This window comes from Myripristis murdjan, chromosome 17, assembly GCF_902150065.1.
Source record: "Myripristis murdjan chromosome 17, fMyrMur1.1, whole genome shotgun sequence".
Taxonomy (NCBI): Eukaryota; Metazoa; Chordata; class Actinopteri; order Holocentriformes; family Holocentridae; genus Myripristis; species Myripristis murdjan.
Window position 1 is genome coordinate 25,282,330 of NC_043996.1, and position 15,340 is coordinate 25,297,669.

The 15,340-nt window shown below is 39.0% G+C and overlaps 1 protein-coding gene across 1 annotated transcript; it reads right to left on the minus strand.

Annotated features, from left to right (window-relative positions):
- Positions 1-2,111: 2,111 nt before the first annotated feature.
- On the minus strand, positions 2,112-13,228 carry LOC115375009 (uncharacterized). The gene is made up of 8 exons (XM_030074240.1): positions 13,150-13,228; positions 11,677-11,782; positions 8,283-8,366; positions 7,590-7,784; positions 7,291-7,407; positions 4,471-5,478; positions 3,967-4,135; positions 2,112-2,993 (listed from the first exon to the last, which is right to left on the minus strand). Exons 3-8 carry the CDS (start codon positions 8,287-8,289, stop codon positions 2,864-2,866), a joined length of 1,626 nt encoding a protein of 541 aa, XP_029930100.1. The 5' UTR covers positions 8,290-8,366; positions 11,677-11,782; positions 13,150-13,228; the 3' UTR covers positions 2,112-2,863.
- Between the last annotated feature and the right edge of the window lie 2,112 nt (positions 13,229-15,340).

The following is a 15,340-nucleotide window of genomic DNA, read 5'->3' on the forward strand; positions in this document are numbered from 1 at the left end:
CAATTAAGACAAGGGGAAAAAACATTCTAAATACACAGTGTGCAAAGGTTAAAAAAGAAAGAAAATAGAAAAGTGCAGAAAAGAAGCACTTGAGAAATTCCTTCACCTAACCATGTAGCCAAGGATAATTTTAGGCAACCATTTAGCTGCTGCCCAGACTTTTTTCACAGCACATTATAGAGGCACTTGGAAACAGCTTCGCTTAGTAATATGATGTACCACACTATCTGAATGAGATAAACGTTCATACACAGAAGTAATACACACAACAAGTAGTACACAAACCCATTACTTGAGTCAAAGTATAGATACTCCTGGTCAAATATTACTCCACTAGTGAAAGTCAAATTTTCACTTGAGTCAAAGTAATGGAATACTTGTTTTTAAACTTAAAAGTATTTGAAAGTACATTCATACGTGCATTTTCTTTTTAGTATCAGTGCAAGGCTGCATTGTTTTCATGATGCATTAACGGACCTTCATAACTCTCTGAAGCCACCTAATGAATACACTGAACGAATACACTTTACTACACAAACGTCAGAGGAGACTTGCAGTTGAATCAACAAAAAGGATGGCAAGTGTCATTTTAATGTTTTTAAACCTCTCTCGCATAACGTATTTCCAATTTGACAACAAACCCAGCTGAGAGCAGGTACTGTGATTGGTTTTTCTGCTGTGAGGAACACAGCGTGTGGCCAATCAGAGTCAAGAGTAGAACATAAGTCTTGGAAATGTAGTGGAATAAAAGTCCTCACTTTCCAAAACAAACAAACAAACAAAAAAAATGTACTGATACTCGCAAAATGTACTCAAGTAAATGTAGTTTGTTACTGTCCACCATGAATAATACTAAAAGTAAACTGTAAACTAGGGATGCACATTTTGGATTTTTTTTATGACCGTTAACTGACGCCCTTTAACGATTAATAACCGTTAACTGATAAGATTTAAATGCCCTTCCATGCTGCCATTCCGACATTCCGTCATTCCGACATGCTGCCATTCCGACATACCACCATTTAGACATATCACCATCCCGAAATACCGCTATTCCGACACACAAACGTCCCACCATTCCGACAAGGCTTTCCATGTAAGGAAAGGTTGGAATCAGAGGGCCCTATCTTGCGCCAGACTCCCTAAACCCGCTATTTGCGGATTTAGGATTTAGGAAGAGGCGTTCCCCCGTAAAAGTTGCTATCTTGTGCACCTCCCGCTATCCGCAAAACACCTCCGCTACCCGCTATTTTATGCATAGGCGTGTTTTGGGCGTTACGCCACACTGTAAAAAAAAAAAACGTAAAAAAACGGTTATTTTCTGGCAGCAGGGGCGCCAGAAAATGACTGTAAAAAAACAGAAAACTACTGTTAAATTAAATCTACAGATAAACTGTAAAAAAACAGTGATTTTCTGTGGCATAAAAACACTCTATTACTGTAATTTTACAAGAAATATTTATATAATTGCATTAAATACTTTAGTTTTAACATGCATTAACTGTAACAATAGAGTCATACACTAGTAAAAAATTGAAAAAAAAAATTAAAAAGATGATAAATAAAAGCTTAAGTACAGATAATTTCTTCTTTTTTCAATAAAAGTACTGTAAAGTTAGGACCATTTACATATAAAACACATGAAAAACATTTAATTTTATGGTGCAAAAGTATTAATTTAAAGTAAAAGTCAGAAAGTATTATACAAAAAAACCTTTCAGTTTCTTATAATTTCTTGTTTTTTTCAATACAAGTACTGTAAAGTTAGGACCATTTACATATAAAACAGATAAAAAAGAAGTAATTTTATGGTGCAAAAGTATTAGTTTAAAGTAAAAGTCAGAGAATATTGCACAAAAAAAACTTAAAATTTCTTATAATTTCTTGATTTTTTAATACAAGTACTGTAAAGTTAGGACCATTTATATAAAAATCCCACAAAAAACACATAATTTTACATTGGAAAAGTGTTATTAAATTAAAACCTGTTAATTTTATCTATCTATCTATCGATCGATCAATCGATATCTAAACACAAGTGTTATATTTAAAAAATGCTGCAAAGAACCATCAAATTGAACAAGGAAATGACACCACCACTCATCTACTTACTTACTTTTTTAATTGTTAACATAAATGCCTCAGCAACAACACAACAGCATATTATACATATCTTTAAAGTTCCTCTTTCATCCACCTGTGCCTTCAAATAAAAAGGCATTCTTCTCCCTAAATGACATCCTGTTGGTTTGCACTTTTAAATGATCATTCCCTGCGCTATGTAGGGCCCAAACAATAGGAAATACAGTGCAGAGTCCATTTCACAGGGTTTTTAAATATCATATTTTTGACCAAATACCTAGATAACGTAGAAATCAATATTGTGATATTTCAATGATCATTCTGTGTTTTCACAAAATATTTCCTCAGTTGCATTTTTAACAGTCTTTTGTAGGATAAGTAAACCCAAAGGAGCAATTATTACATGAACAAATGAGAACATTTGCATCTTTTACTGTAATGCAACCCTTAAATGATGTTGAAAATGTGACTAAATACAGCCTTTTTACAAGCATTTAAACAACATATCTGACAACATTCAAGGTTTCAAAGGGTTAACGTGGAAAAGATACTCTTGTGCCGGTAATATGATATCCAAAATTCCAGACAATATGCAGTCTTACAACACTTGAGCATTTAAACATTACATATTAGCAAACAAACATAAACAAATTAACAAATTCAACTTGAAATGGCTTGTGTAACATGCCTAATCATATGAAAGAAAGTGACTTGATGTGTGTCTCTATGAGGGAGATGATTGTTTGTGTGCACACGTGAGCATGTGCATGTGTGATGTCTTCTACTCTCTCCACTCAAAGTCTGCAATGTTTCTAATCAGTGAAAGAACCTTGGGATTGATGGACTGCTGTTTTTTTGATTCTTTCTTCTCCACTTTGGTCCCCTTGTCTGGATTTATCTTGAAGAGGCATCTGTTAAGACAGAGGTACATTTGAATGTAGTGCTACTACCATTTTAATAATCACAAATCACATTAATTGACTTTACACTTTAATTACAACTTAAAGTCAAAGGGTAATACTGATCTTAAATTAACTTTTCATCAACTGGTAAGTTCAAAGTAAGTTATACTTTATTGAACAATGTGGAGGAATTTGTTCTCTGCATTTAACCCATCCTTACTATTAAGAGCAACAGACAGCCAATGTCTAGCGCCCAGGGAAAATCTTCAGCAGCTAGCCTGGCCCCTTCACATCAACCTGCTGTTCCCGGATGCGATGGAGTGGGAATCCAGCTGCGGAGTCTCTGGCTGTAGGCGCAGCTGCACTGGGGAGGCCGCTGCTGCTCTTGCTGCGCTGCCACCCGGGAGCAACACAATGGAGAGGGCATTCAGCTGCTGAGCCGCTACCCCTGCTGTTGTGCTGGGGTGCCGTCTGGGAACAGCAGGTTGGTGTGAAGGGGCCAGGCTAGCCGTTGAGCGAGCCAGGTGAGCTGCTGTGATGGCTATATTGGCTGCTGTGAAGGCCTGGTTAGCAAAATGGCGGCCTGGAGATTTGAGTTCTGCTAGAGCTGCCCCAAGTCTTCTAAAAAGGCGTGGCCTTTGGTCAAAACCACATTATAGAAAGCAGGAACTGAGCTGTGTGGAGTGTCCCGCTTTCTCCACTGTCTCTGCCCCAAACACCATAGCAAGTCCCTAGCAACCACCCAGAACACCCTAGCAACCACCTAGCACTGCCTTAGCAACCACCAGGAACACCATAGCAACCACCTAGCAACACCCTAGCAACTATCAGGAACACCATAGCAACTGTGTAGCAATGCCTTGGCAACCAATAGCAACACCACAGCAACTGCCTAGCAACCACATGGACCATAGTAACCGCCTGCCAATCCCCTAGCAACTGCAACCATTTAGCAAAAAAACAACTACACTTGACGTCTTACCTCTGCAAGAATTCCAGAGTTGCTCCCAGGTCTGCTGGATAACTGATGTTGAGGCAGTAGTACGATGCAAACATCAGTATAAGGGCATCACAAAAATTTTGAATGCTGCCATTCACGATGGTCTGGTCCACTGCAAGCATGAAGTGTCCTGCTGTCAAGGGAGAATTCCCTAAGATACACAACAGAGAAACAACAAAAATCACAAATATTTCAAGTTTCCGACTTTCCAAAATTGCATTTAATAATGGTGAAATTACAAAGTGCTAAAATATTTGGTGCAGATCATATATTTCTTTGTACTAGTGGTCAAACAGCCAATCATGCAGTTGTTGTGCTAGATTTATAAGGTCAATATTAACATTTAATCCTTGTTATTTCCAGGACACCCGCCCCCAATACATAGTCTTGTTAATTTATTATTTTTGATATTGATGCCTACGTACAGCAAAGAAAGACTATCTTAAGTAAAGAAATAAATAATAATAATTAAAAAAAAAAACATACCACACGCAACAATGCATGGTGTGCTTGGAAGTACCCCAACTTCAGATGGCAGACATGTTTTATCAACCACCAGGAACATCTTGCCCTGGGCTTCATTGAAGTGCTTCAAGAGCAGCATCAGACATCCAGGAAGATCAGCATCTAGATGGTTCACTTTAGCAATTTCCATACCGGCTAGGATATCTTCTATTTTGCTCTTCTTCTCATGGGATGCAAGGTATGACACGACTCTTGCACATTTAACTGACATAGCTTCCCTGTCAACATCCACACCTGTGAGTTCTTTGAAGTGAGCAATCATGCCACACATCTCAAACAGATATGGCCACTCTCTTACCAACACAAGGGTTTCCATTCCACTTATTATGTCGTTTCTCTGAGTGTAGAAAGTTGCCACCATTTTCTTGGCAATATTTCTGGTGTCATTGCTTCTGTTTTTGTGCATGTTCTTTAGTTCCTCTTGTGTACGTTTCTGAGTGTCCTCAGTTTCATGTGGTGGCAGCCGCTTTGGCTGCCAGTTTACACAGCCATAGGTATCCAGTCTCACCATCTTGGACGGCGGGTCTTCTCCCTCACTTGTGCTGGATGCCTGTCTTTTTAGGTAGAGGGAAGTTTTTCCCCTGTTGATGTTGTCAACCCTGCTCTGCAGCTGCTTGGTAAGAGAGTCATAACCGCTACCTACAACTTGATCTTCAATAACATCTCTGAATGACAGAGGATAAGCTGAAACAATCTTCCTGGCAATTTCACTAAGATGTTTCTTCCCTGGTGTAGGGCAGATGGGTAGGATTTCGCCTACCATCAGGCGAATGAATTCACGTCTTTCACGTCCTGATGGCCGCTCTCTGTTTTCAAGCTTTCTTTTAAATTCTGATGGCATTTTGCTCCAGGGGATCTCAAAAATGAAGTGCCAGTTGTTGTTCACTGCACTCTGTACACGAGGCGTTGAAGGTGTACTTGAGCCTGGGGTAGACAGTGGAGAGCTGGAGTTGTCTGCACAATATTCACCTGGAGAAGGCACAGAGAAAATATTTAAAAACAGTGATTGAATACATTTTTTCATTCAGTATTGGCCCTAAAGATAATAAAAACTATTTCTGCAACACAGAACATTGTTCATAGAGGTTGACGTTTTTTTCTGTTTTTAACTCAGTTCAATTTAACAGTTTATCATGTGAATGATTTGATGCATACATCTGGCTTATAGATAGAATGAAAATATTTCAGGAGTTCAAAGTAAAAGAAAGACAACTGCCTACCAATATAGGTTTTTAAATAGGTACACAGATAATCTACTTTCTTAAAAGGCCAATCCTGTCTAAAAACAACGTAGGGTGTATTATTAGACGACAACAAGTGTAAACTTTGGTTCGGTACCAAAACCACGTGAATCGAAGCATTTTTGAGTGAGATCAGAAAATGTGTTTGCAAGAAACAGCATATAATGCTAGCCCGTGGGGCAATCTCGCCAACGTAAACATAAATTGCTACTTGAAGTCTCTTACAAGGCTCAAAATATCATTACACCTCAGTAATACAGTGGATAGGGTCCCTACAGACAAACCCAAGTCATTTGAACTTTGTAAATGTACACAAAGGGTATAAAAAGGACCCCAGCACAGCTACGCCTACAGCCGGTGACTCAGCAACTGGATTCCCACTCCACTGCATCCGGGAACAGCAGGTTGGTGTGAAGGGGCCAGGCTAGCTGCCGAGCGAGCCAGGTGAGCTGCTGTGATGGCTGTATTAGCTGCTATATGAGCTGATCGTGCACTTTATTTATATCTCCATGCGTAATGATTTACCTGTTGTCTTTCGGCATGATTTGTGAAACCTAATTAACCGGTATGTGTGATTATTTTTTTGCATTCTTATTCATATGATATAAAAAGGCATGGAGCTGGAAATGGCTTTCTGTTATGTGGTGCTTGCCGTGCGTAATGGTGATTTAGGCTACCAGTGTGCATGCAGGCTGCAGAACAGGGAGAGAGTGTGGATAAAATAGTTTTTCGTTAGTTAAGAAGTTTGGCAGCCGGGCCTGGTCTGCAGTGTCTTCAGCCATGTTGAAAATGTCGGTGCACCGCGCTGCAGTGCATTTAAAGGTAAGGAGAGGAGCTGATCTGATTGGCTAAAATGGAGTCCGCTGTGATCACACCCACATGACTTCTTCCCTCCCGCTTCCCTCTTGCGCTCAGAAGCGTGACCCAGGCGCACCTGTGCCGGGTCACCAAAATTGCAAAAAAGATTTGGCTACGTCTACTTAAGAGGTGCAGCTGAGCTGCACCCATGCTGTGCCTGGTCTATGAGAATAGAGCCCTATATTTGTGTTTATGAGGGAAGGAAAAATGAAAAAATGTAAATAACTGTAACCAATTAACTAATTATAACATCCTGTTTCTACTCAGTTCTGATACTAATTATTAATAACTTGTAATATTTTTACATTATTCATGATTAATTTTGAAATGAAACTTTTTTGAAGTATATGTTGCAGTTTTTGCATGTAGACAAGGTGCCAGAATGAACAAGAAAGCATGAAAATAGAGCTTTTTTATCAAAAATTTTTACAGGGGAGGATCCCCCCGGACCTCCCTACAAGGGTCTGGGCTCAGCCCCCAATGTCCCCAGGTCCAAAAAACGCCCCTGGGGGTGCTCCAGTATCTCACCATGTAGAGCACATACCACGTATTATTAGACTACCACAGCACAGGTTCGATTCTGACCCCTGCCCTTTGCTGTATGTCATCCCCCTCTCTCCTCCATCCTTCCTCAACTATCGCTGTCAAATAAAGCAGAAATTCATCAAGGACATTTTCTTACTTGGGGATGAACTGTCTGTGCCTGTGATTACACTTCTCATTCCTCTCGCTGTGGCTATGGGACAGGCTAGCTCAGCTCTGGAGGGCGGCTCAGGAATCTCGCTGGCGTCCTTTTTAGCTGCATATGAGACACAAATGGAATTAGGCCTGCAATCATGCTTTTTCATTACACAGCTGTTTCAGTCTTTAATTTGCAAAGCAAAACATTACCATTCAGATTATCTCAAATGTAGTTAAGATAGTGTTTTTCCCCACACTTATGGGAGAGAGTTTTTAAAACTCACAAATAAGTAAACTTACATAAAGCTTTAATATGTTCAATCATTTTTCTTGCTTCAATTGGCCTCAGGACATTGACGAGATCTTGTTCCTGGACATATTTCAGGTCATCCAAGGTTTCCACACCAAGTGTCTGTAGAGCCTCCAACACCAGTTCAATTGTACTTGAGTTTGGCAGCACAGACTGGACAAAGCCAGCGAGATCATCATCCATTACTCAAGAAAAATAGAGAGAAAAACAGGGCATGATACTTAGCACCAATAGTTATGTAAAAAGCGCTCACTGTACATAATCCAATAGTAATAATTTGTAGTAATCAAGTAATAGCTCTCAATTTATGTTTTTGCAATAGTATTTCCACCAACAACCACAGGGAATGTTGTTGCTGAGTGCAGTACCAAACACTAAAGCAATCCCACCTGGTACCTGCCTATTTTTAGCGACTACATAACTATCTTCTGAGGCGTGCCGGGCTCGGGGCGTCTTTAAAAGCTGAACTTCAGGGATCATTGGACTGCCAGACCAAGACCATGAAAAGCTTACCCCCTCCAGAGAACTAATCTCCACCCAGGTTTACCTCAAAAATAAAAAAGGCAAAATAACAAAGAGTGAACCAGAAGACGGCTGTTTACTCAGTCCACCTGGATCACTCATCCTAACCAACCAGGGGGATCACCTACCACATAGATCAGCACTCAGACAACCATACTCACCATGCATGAATTAGACCAACAGGAAGGGGGTTGCACCACACAAGACAGCACCCCTGCACCCCACTAGATGTGTTATGGCCCTGGCTGAGAGGGAAGCAACATTAAGGGTTACGAACACAGTGTACCATCAGTATCATTTAAAAGATGACATGGTTTTTGAAAATCAAATGGAGACACTGCCTGCTGCAATGTCAGCTGTTTTAAGAGAAAGAGTGTGTCTGGAGTGTTTTTTTTTTTTTTTTTTTAAGAGTGAGAAGCAAGTGCTCGCAATCACCCAGTGAATGGAGTTTTTTTTTCTTAAATGCATGACACCACCTTGAACAGTAGATGTAACAAGCACCAATAGTAATCCAGCAACAGATCTACATTTCCTTTTTTTTTTTTTTTTTTACAACAGTAATCCCATAATAATACAAAGGGAGTAATCCAACAATAACTATCTGTATTTGGTATAATCAATCAGTAATCAAAAGACAGCAGGCCAATGGCACTCCCAACAGTATTCCAAAAAGTATTCCTACAATAGTGCTCCATTTATTTCAAAGTTTTAAGAAGTCATTGACTTATAACAGACCTCATATTTTTAAACTCAAATTTTGAGCATTTAATGAGTACTTGTGCCATTTTCGAGGTCTTGCATAGTGAAAGTAGTACAATCATCCTTACACTGTCTACTGCTCATGAAGTTGCAACTCACCATAAAACAGGCAATAATTTCTTATCCTACTCAGTATCTACTACACTATGTTTTAGTGATATTACTTTACCTCCACAAGCAGCATAAGCTGGCAATGGATAGTAATCAAACAACAGCTCTCCATCTATGCACCTCAAGTCCCCAATGGCTGTATGAATCTCATGAAGTCCCAGATCTTGTGAATATGATGAACTGTGAGGCGTTACAAGGAAGTATACCTTCTTATTGTCCATTATTAACATCAGCTCTATTTGTGCAAACACTGTTGGCATGCCAGGACCTATGCAAACAAAGAAGCTCTTTCTGTAAAGAGTGCCTTTCCACTGTATCTCAGTAGAGACAACTAGATCACACTCCTCAGGGAAGCTTGCTTCTACTACTGCACTGCGTACTGCATCACTGTACAGCTCTGCATGGAAAGTGGTGGATTCCTTCACTTGCAAACTAGGAGCAAAAAAGGAATTTGAATTTAGATACGCCTGCAAAAGCTGATGGTTGTTCGCAAGTGTCTGACACACTTGTTTGAAGTTTTGTGTTCTTCGTACACATCTTTTGAAATACGAGTGTTTGCTCTCAAACCTCATTGTCCACAATCTTATGAGTGGACCAAACTTGAGGATCAAAGCAGGGTAGTGGAGAATATAGTGGTGCTTTGGTTTGAGTTTGTCACCTGGAAACAAATCTTTCCTTGTCTCTAAATACTCTACTATGAGAACATTGAGCAAAGCAACTTGAGAGAGAGATATTCTGGGGGCAACTATTAATTCCACGAGTTCCTTGAGCTGGACTGTAAGCTGCCACACTGGATCATCTCTGTCTGTGACTTTTTCACCTATAATAACAGGAAGCAGTCTCAGAAGACACCAGTTTTCTGCTGCTTGGCCACCTATTTTAGCTCCCTTTTCAACAACCTCAGGAGGAGTAGAAGTGGCATCAGATCCCAGATAACTGAACTGCCTGATTCTCCGGTTTAGCTGAGTATAGGTGAAGAACTTTTTTATTTTTACAAAGTACTTGATGTAAATGGCCAAGTCATATGCAACAATTCCCTCAAACACATCATGACCTATGCAGGGTGGCAACCCAGGTTGGCAGACATGGAAGTAGGTGAGAGCATTGAAAACCGAATCAAATTTCACACCTCTGTTTTCTGTTAGAGCACCACTTTGCAGCTGCTCCACTGCCTCACTGTAATTCAGCACTGTTCGGAGTGGGGCACTTTTTTGAACATCATGGAGCTCACTTCTAGTTACAAGGCAGTATCGACAGAAATAGGTTGAGGAGCTAAAATTCTCTGTAAAACCTCCAATATTATGAGACCCCAAATTGTCTCCAGTGATGCACAACACTGTTGCCTTGACAACTTTCCCAGAAATCACGATTCCATTTGTCTCCATGTCCTTTATATCAGATAGCATTGTGGAGAACACTTTTTCATGCCCAAAATACTTAAAATCTACCTCTCTACACAAAAGTAAAAGCTGTACATTTTCAACACTAGATCGATGAAAAGGAGCAAAATTGGCCAGTGTAAAATACACTGCCAGTATTTTGTATTTTTTTTTTGCTGACCCAAGAGGATTAGCGATTTCAAAGGCGTCTTGATAAAGTATAACTTTCAGCGTTATACCTGACTCCATAAACAGTGCATTAGACTTGTACACAGAGCCATCTGTCACATCATTTAGAATGTGTGCAGAGGAGTCATCTATAGACTTTGTACATTCTTGCCACACAATAGGTTCTTTAAGCAAAGCCTTTAAAGTTTCTTTTAAGGGTATATACTGCACAAATTGCTCTTTTCTGTTTTCATCTATACCTAACCTGATTGCTTGAGGATGCACATAAGAGAAGTTCTCCTGAAAGTATTTCCTTCTCAGATACTCAGTAGAAAGTGCAGGGCTACAGGATGAATGCAAACTAGTGTCATTTAAAACTTTCAAAACATCTATGATTTCTGACTCTGTCAAGCTGGTATTAACTTGCAGGGCACCTTTGATTTGATTTGTTGTGTAATGGTGACACACACCACTGAGACTGTTCACTTCTTCCACAATCATCTGAATAGTGGAAGAAGGTACAAGGTACTTGGCCTGCAACTTCATGTAGAACATACACAAATTATTCCTATACAATTCTTTTACATCATCTGGGTCAGAGTTATCCTCTTGCTCATCATGTACAATGCTTGGATCTGACTGATTCTGAAAATCAGAAGACTGGGTGGGCACAGGGTTAACAATATGCTGATCTGAGACTTGGACAGATGTTAAATTTTTATGATTTCTAGAAAGGTGTGCAGTAAAAGAGGACCTTAGGGAGAAGGCTTTGCCACAGTCTTTGAATGGGCACTGCACTTTTTCTTTCTTAGAGACATGAAACTTCAAATGAGCTAAAAGATCTTTCAGATCAACACACTGTTTCCGGCAATTCAAAATTTGACATATCAGTTGTCCGGGAACTATGTGGCACTGTGTCACAGATGATTGTCTGTGGTGACGATAAATGTGGCTTTTAAAAGAATTGTATTTAGTAAACTTTAATTTGCAACCCTCAATACAGCAAGAATATTTCCAATGTGCTTCGTTTTTGTGGAGTTCTTGATGAATAACATATCCTTTCACCGTTGTATGAGAAATTCCACACGTAGGACATCTGAACATTTTGAGAGGAGTTGCCATTTTGTAAACCTCTTACTTCAGGGCTCCAAGACTACTGAATGCTGTCAATTCCAGGTGTTCGAGCTTTGTCAAGTTCCAGGGTCACAAAAGGGGTCCAGATCAGCGTCAAGAAGTCCAGCTTACTATAAATAAGAAAAGGTAGATCAAATTAATAGATCAGATATTGAAAGGTGGTTTTATCAGATTGTGTGGTCATAAACAGCATAATACAAGTTACTCTTATCTCCTTATGTGAAATTTCAGCTTTGTGACTCAATGGTTGTCAATTACACTTATGATACAAGATAAGATACTCCTTTATTAGTCCCACAGTGGGGAAATTTCCTGCATTACAGCAGCAAAGTGGATAGCAATGTTAGAATAGACCATTTTTACAGCAGCCATTTTAACATTAAAAAGTAGGGTAAACAATTGTAATCTAACTAGCTAACAAATAACCCAGGCAAAATATTTTAATATTTTGAATGGGGAAGGTTTTACAAAATGTTGTCTTATTTTAATGCCATGCAGGAGAAACAAACATCGATTTTTAGGCTGCCATTTATACCATTTGTTAGCATTTACAATGACCAGCTCCATGAATGCTGTCACTGCTGCCATTATTTTTTATCTGTGGTGAGGACAAACAATTATCCCCTTCATTGTGATTTATGCAGCATCACCCATTAATATTGCTCTGAAAGTTTTTGAACACAAAAAGAGACTGTTACAGACTTCAAAAATATCACATTTGGAATTGTTCCCGCATCATCTCTCCCAGTGACTTTCTACATCCTCCATGAAAATCCATGTACGCCGCCTGCAGAGTATGCAGAGAGGTACGCACCTTCTCACATCAAGTTTCCCACTGATACATACCGATATTTGCATAGATTTCTGCTCAGCATCATGCAGAATAAACCCTGCTAACTATTTCATATCAAAATGACAGCTGTGAAAATATCTATTGGTGATTAAAATGCTTCCTAAATGATAGTGAGCGCTTCACTCTCCGATCGGGCACACACTGATACTGCCAACCTGAACCGACAGCAGATGATGCAGCAGTTGCTCTCTCCAATATGGCGGACTCACTAACTTATTACCTCCGCTAGTAACACCTGCGCGGCATTTTTAAATCAAGGTTGCTGCTAGCAAACGGTCTAAATACCTGTCATGCCTCTGGCTAATGTTAGACACACACGGCCACACACAGTACCTTGTGCTACATGTATTGTATAAAAGGTGCTTCATAAATAAAGTTGACTGACTGATTGATTGATTTTAGCAAGTGCAAGCTAAAACTAATACGAAGATAATGTGCTTAACTTTAGCAATGCAGCTTAACTTTAGCTGCTACCTAATGTTAGCTAACGTAACATTAGCTAATATTACTTTGTTCCAGTCGCCCATCAAAATGTACACCACTAGCTAGAAAGTTAGACGTTTGCGGTGTTTTCTTGAGTTACAAATCTTTTGCATTCGTCGAGAAATTATTTTTTTACGTTACCTCTCAAATGCGGTGCTTCTCCTTGCCAGCAACCGTTCCGCAGCGCAGTTGAACAGGGACTGGTCCAGGCATGCCAGGTGGCGCTCCCTCTGGTGCGTGCTCCCTGCATGTACCTTGCGTGGATTCAGCAGGAGCGACTCTGATTGGCTGCAAATCGACTATAGTGAAAATCATTTGCTCAATTGAAAGATGTTGTTGGCAGACTCCTTCTGTCATGTATTTCTGCTTATGGTCATGGCGCCAATCGTTATATAGTTTAAGAACTGTTGTGGGCCGCTTAGTTGTATCTCTGCAGACTGTAGATATTGAGAGGGCGAAAGGCCAAATTAAAAAAAAAAAAAAAAAAAAAAAAAAAAAAAAAAAAAGATTGACAGGTACCTGCTCTCTTAAAGTCTCATGGCAGAGAGCCATGTAGAGAGAAAACTGATCAATGGAGCTCTCCTTCAAAACTTATCAATGACCACCACAGTTATTTATTTTATTTTATTTTATTTTATTTTATTTTATTCAGTTTGCACAGTGGACTGAGTGGTATCGATATGGAATTCCGCATTTTTGCCTATAATTTACATCACAGGTCTATGTCTTTTAAATAAGAAATCATAAGTGAATGGTCACATAAGGTTTGCCTGCTTTTAACCCTTATACCATGTTTGGGCTAAATCTGTCTTTTGTCATAAAAATAATTATAATAGTATTAATTTTGGTTACCCATGAACATGAAATACCAAAGTTATGTATTTTTTCCTGAATTTTTAAACTGTAATCATTTGTCCTATGATAAGTCTATAATATGCTGTATAGCCAAAGAATATACTCCAGAGTTCTTGACTCCCAAAACTGGGACATTGAAACCCATTGAAACCACATATTTTGATCCCTGTATACTGCATTCTATGGACTTTTAGACCTTTCAAGCCCATTATTTTCCTTAAAAATTGTAATTTTTAACATTGGTTAGCAGATGGGCCATTTTTTGCCCCCTCACCCCTTTGTGCAAATACATGTTATTTTCCTAGTTTCTACCAGAGGCATTTCTCCTGTGTTGTAGATCAGTAGTTCCCAAACCAGTCCTCAAGGCCCCCCTGTCCTGTAGGTTTTTTGTTTCAGCTCTCCTCTTTCACACCTGATCCATTTAAGGGGTTCATGCTGATTGGTTGAAGCAGATCTACCTGAACAGGCCCTGCATTCCAATACTACCATACTATTTAGTACGCCAAAAAAAAAAGAATTAGTATGTCCCAATACATAGTATGTCAGATGCAGTATGCCAAGAGTATCAGGATGTTCTACTACATCCAGTCAGATTTCACAGTCTGCATTTCAGCATGCTTCTTTGGCCATTTTGACCCACAATCCTTTGCGCAGCGGAAGTTACGTCGCACTGACTGAGTTGCGTGTACAGGCCACGCCCACATATGGAAGACAACAGGACACACACATATTGCACTCACCTCAGTCAGTGACAGCAGGCGCAACAGGAAGACAGAAGATCAGAAATATGACAGATGACAGAGCAGTATGAAACAGCACCGCCATTTTGACAACAACATTCAAATGTGGCGCTACGGATGGCGGCGGAAGTGAGCAAGAGGGTCGGAGGTCAGGGAGGACGTATGTAGTGTGTCCCAAATCAAACCCTTAAATTAATACAAATGGAGTGATAAAGTGAAAGTTAAAATCTGTAACAATGTAGTTTTTAACTGTCAGATAGGATAGTAAATACTTTTTTTTTTAGTTTATTTACATAAAGTGGTGGTTAATTTATGCATAATGACAAAACATTTCTTTCTTTAGTCATATATTTTTCCACACTTATACAATTTTTAAATGTAAAATTCACAACATTTTTAATGTATTTTAAGGTGATATATCACTAAAACAAAGTCTTTTTTGGTAAAACTACAGTAAATCTATATATTTTGCAGCAAAACAATACTCTTTTTTTACAGTTATTTTTTGTAAATTGATACTTTAAAATATGTTAGAAAACAGATAATTAGTGTATTTTATTTTTACAGATTTTATTTGTTAAATCACATTACATATTTAAATAAATAGTGAAGTTTTGTAAATTTAAGATCATTTTCCTGTGAGCCTCAAATACAGGTAAAAAAATGCAATTTTATTAGAAAAAACTGTCAAAAAAATGTTTTTTTTTACAGTGCAGTTAAACCAATCAGTGTGCCAG

Excerpts from the sequence above, each read along its gene's own strand:
- LOC115375009 (XM_030074240.1), bottom strand. Across the intron at positions 5,479-7,290 it reads CACAGACAGTTCATCCCCAA|GTGAATATTGTGCAGACAAC; the intron begins GTAAGAAAATGT and ends TGCCTTCTCCAG. Across the intron at positions 4,136-4,470 it reads ACCATGCATTGTTGCGTGTG|GGAATTCTCCCTTGACAGCA; the intron begins GTATGTTTTTTT and ends TGTGTATCTTAG.